At 45.1% G+C, this 3931-nt stretch overlaps 1 protein-coding gene across 2 annotated transcripts in view; it reads right to left on the bottom strand.

The window, feature by feature from the left end:
- TCAIM (T cell activation inhibitor, mitochondrial) overlaps positions 1 to 3931 on the bottom strand; it is a 36225-nt gene that overhangs the window by 24121 nt on the left and 8173 nt on the right. For both annotated transcript variants that reach the window (XM_045295017.1, XM_004708652.2), the window contains exon 3: positions 2849 to 2984. In XM_045295017.1, the coding sequence (XP_045150952.1) occupies positions 2849 to 2984 (136 nt within the window). The remainder of the gene's footprint in view (positions 1 to 2848; positions 2985 to 3931) is intronic.

Below are 3931 nucleotides of genomic sequence, written 5' to 3'. Positions count from 1 at the left end.
CCCCAGTCAGAGGTTCACTGAAACCGTCCTTAACCCTTCGTTCTTCAGGCACAAGAAGTGAACCCATATGCGTGTGGCGAAAGGTGCGGCTCACTGAAGCATCATGCATATCGTCTGCGTGCTTTCACTGCTCGGACCGTTGCTTGTCTGTTGAGGCTGATAGCCTTTCGGTGCCTTTGCCAGCGTGTCAGGGAGCACAGGGTCGTTCAACGATGAAGAAGATGAGAGAAGTCTCAGAAGAGACGCTGAAACGTGTGCTTAGAGTAGAGTAATTAAGGGGAAACGATGAAGTCACAGAGCCGCAAAAGATCAGAGGGCATCTTGAGAAGGCGAGGTCCAGCACTCCCTGAAAGTACAGGGAGGGGCACACTTGACCTTGCTGAGACTCAGAGAACAGGGGAGAACAATGCAAGCTCTGAGTTGCAATCCTGAAGAACTCAGCGGGCAAAGTACTGAACTATGTGAAAAACAAACAAACAAACAAACAAACAAACAAACAAACAGACAAAAACTACCAAATGAAGACGGAAGGCATTGGAAGAGCCACTGAACGAAGGGGATTGGTGGAAAATCAAAGCTCCAAGAATTGACAAACTACCTCACTGAGAAGTTCCCACAAATGGCTGCAAGGCTGCAGGTGCTCACTCACCTACGCTAAGAAGTTTGGAAGACTCTTGTTTGGCCAACCAATCGGAATAGGTCCTTATTGTGCCCATTCCAAAAAAGGCAATCCCCCAGGGTGCAGCATTTATCAAAAAGTATTATTAATATCATCGATAAGTAAAATGTTGCTGGAGGTAATTAAAGAGCAGTGGCAGTGTACATCGACAAGGACTGCCAAATTCCAGCTGAATCCAGAAGAGGAGGAGGATTGAGGAGCATGATTGCTGATTACCAATGGATCCTGATGGAAAGATAATGTGAAGAATGAGAATTCCAGTGTGTGCGCATGCTCATGAGGCATGTGTGCAGGAATTAAGAGGCAGTTGATGAAACAGAACCAGGAGATACTGTGGCATCAGGATTGGAAGAAGACTCATTAACAAGCTGTAACATGCAGATAACAAACTTTTCCTTGCTGGAAGCCGAGAGGACTTCAAGCACTTACTGGTGAAGATTCAAGACTGCAGTCTTCAAAATGGAATACAGCTCAAAAGTTCATACTGGACCGCTAAGAAATATCACAATAAATGGAGAAGAGACTGAAGTTGCTGAAGATTTTACTTTCCTTGATCCACAATCGCATGGCCCATGTCAAACAGTAGTCAAGAAATCAAGAGACACTGCATCGGGCAAGCTTGCTGCAAAAGAACTCTCTTGTGTGCTCAGTGAAGATGTCACTCCGAGGACCAGGGTGCGCCTGCCTCAAGCTCCGGTGTCTCCACGCACGTGGGGAAGCTGTACAATGAATGTGGAAGACCGCAGCACCGAAGCGTTTGATCTGGTGTTGGTGAAGAATACTCTATGAACCGTGAACGGGTGGATCAATGGACACGTGTCTTGGAAGAGGTGCAGCCAGGCATCTGAGACTTCATCTCACCTGCTTTGGACATGTTGTCATGCGGGACCAGTCCCCGGAGAAGGATGCCAGTCTTGGTAAAGTAGAAAGTCATCAAAAAAGAGGAAAACACACCACACAGTGGCTGTAACAATGACCTCAGACAAACACAGCCACAACTGCGAGGCAGGGGTGGACCGAGCAGGGCTCCCATCTGTAAGGTTGCTATGGGTCAGAACCGACTTGATGGTTCCCGACAACTGATCTGAGTCCATTCTCAGGCACCTGGTTCGATTGGAAAGTAAACGGTGCTTGCTCTCACTTGTCTAAGTCACTTATATGTGCTTTTCTTAGTAATTGAAATCCACTCTTTGATGGCATACGACTAATCCATAAGAAGTAACTGTGTATCACCATGTGACCTTGGACTTGAAGCCTGATATTATCTTATGACTGGAAAGGGGAAAGTATGCTTTGCTAAGAGTAAGAATAAGATTGACTTGAACAGGCAGTGTTCAGGAAAGTGAACCGCCTTCATAGATCTTGCATTTTAGGGAAGGGTGAAAAAGAAAGAATAAACCTAATGATTCTTCTGGTTCTTTAATGCTTCCTCCCTCCACTATCATGACCTCAATTCTACCTTACAAATCCGGCTAGACCAGCGTATGTACAGGGGTACAGATCAGAGCTGGAAACAGGGAATCCAGGACTGATAAACCCCTCTTGGCCAATAATGAGAGTAGCCATACCAGGAGGGGAAGGAGAAGGTGTGGGAGAAAGGCGAACCGATCACAAGGATCTATATATAACCCCCTCCCTGGGGGACGGACTACAGAAAAGTGGGTGAAGGGAGACATTAGACACTGTAAGACATGAAAAAATAATAATAATTTATAAATTATCAAGGGTTCGTGATGAGGGGGTGGAGAGGGAGGAGAAAAATGAGGAGCTGATACCAAGGGCTCAAGTAGAAAGAAAATGTTTTGAGAATGATGAGGGAAACAAATATACACAAATATATACAATTGCAAATTATCAAGGGTTCATAGGAAGAGGGGGGAGCTGGGAGGGAGGGAAAAATGAGGAGCTGATACCAAGGGCTCAAGTGGAAAGCAAATGTTTTGAGAATGATGATGGCAACAAATATACAAATATGCTTGACACAATGGATGGATGGATGGATTGGGGCAAGAGTTGTACAAGCCCGTAATAAAATGATTTAAAAGAAAAAAGAAGGCATATTTATTAAATACTGTATAAGATGGCACGGGGTGGGGTGGGGGTAGGGCAGGGACAGGAAACAAACAGCCATCCAGACCAGACAGAGATGAAAGAAGAATCAGTATTTACTCTTTCTCTGGGGTGCTGTCCAAAGAAATCTGGGTGTACTGCAAAATAGAAAGGCCTCAAGGCATTGACTGCTTCAGCTCCTGATAAAGATCTTGAGTAAAGAAACCGGTGTGGAAATATTTTCTGTAGACATAACCTAAAAAAAAAAACAACCAAGTCTTATTTTTCATTGAAACATACCTGCGTTCTCTTGTTCTTTCTCTCTCTCACACACAAAAGTATAATTCAAATTACTACGCACAAGAATATGCTGTGGTATCAACAAGTGGATCAAAATGCAGCACGATGTGGGCTTCTGAAATGTGCACCATTTTTTAACAAGCAGTGAGTACAGCCTCCTTCCTAATGCCCTGGTTATAAACCCCCCTGATCCAACATGAGAAATACTGAATGATAACAATGTCCCCTCAAGTTCATTTTGAAATGCTAACTGGCTTCACTACCAACAACAGCAATTTTCTACTTGACTTTCTTTCAGAATTCCGCAGTGCCATTTTCTCAGCATTTGAATCACCATGCTTAGAGAGACAGCAAAATGTCTCTTAGTTCGTTTCCTCATTACTAAGATGTGAACACTCTTCCAGTTGGGTACCTTGATATTCTTTCTTCTTCTTAAACTTGGTGCATTCTCACTTTAAAAGTGCTTTTCTCAACTATGAGGGGGCTGAAAATGCCATCCTCAGCAACATAAATGTGGGTGAAGGGAGACCCCGGATGGCGTAAGACATGAAAGTAATAACTTATAATGTATCAAGGGGTCACAAGGGTGGGAGGGGGTGCGACAGTTACATCATCTCCTGTCAACCTGCGAAGGGGTGGGGTCTAGCCTGTCAATCAGGTCACAGCCAATGAGACCTGTGTGGGCATGGCCTTTTCCTGAGGATTCTGGGAACTCCTATCTTCCTCCCTGGAGGCTAGACACACACTCTCTTTGTGAGACATTCCTGCTGACAAGCCACATGGAGCCGTGCTAATGGAGCCAGAGCCCTGGAGCTGGACGAGCCACTTGGAGACCCACGCCAGCGCTGAGATGCTTCAACTGCTACTGGATCCACAAGACTTTCCACCCACTGGCCTGTGATC

Source organism: Echinops telfairi, unplaced genomic scaffold (genome assembly GCF_000313985.2).
Source record: "Echinops telfairi isolate 266 unplaced genomic scaffold, ASM31398v2 ScPeMD7_4225;HRSCAF=4972, whole genome shotgun sequence".
Classification (NCBI taxonomy): domain Eukaryota; kingdom Metazoa; phylum Chordata; class Mammalia; order Afrosoricida; family Tenrecidae; genus Echinops; species Echinops telfairi.
The sequence above is the reverse complement of the archived record's forward strand: the minus strand, read 5'-3'. Positions and strand labels throughout refer to the sequence as shown.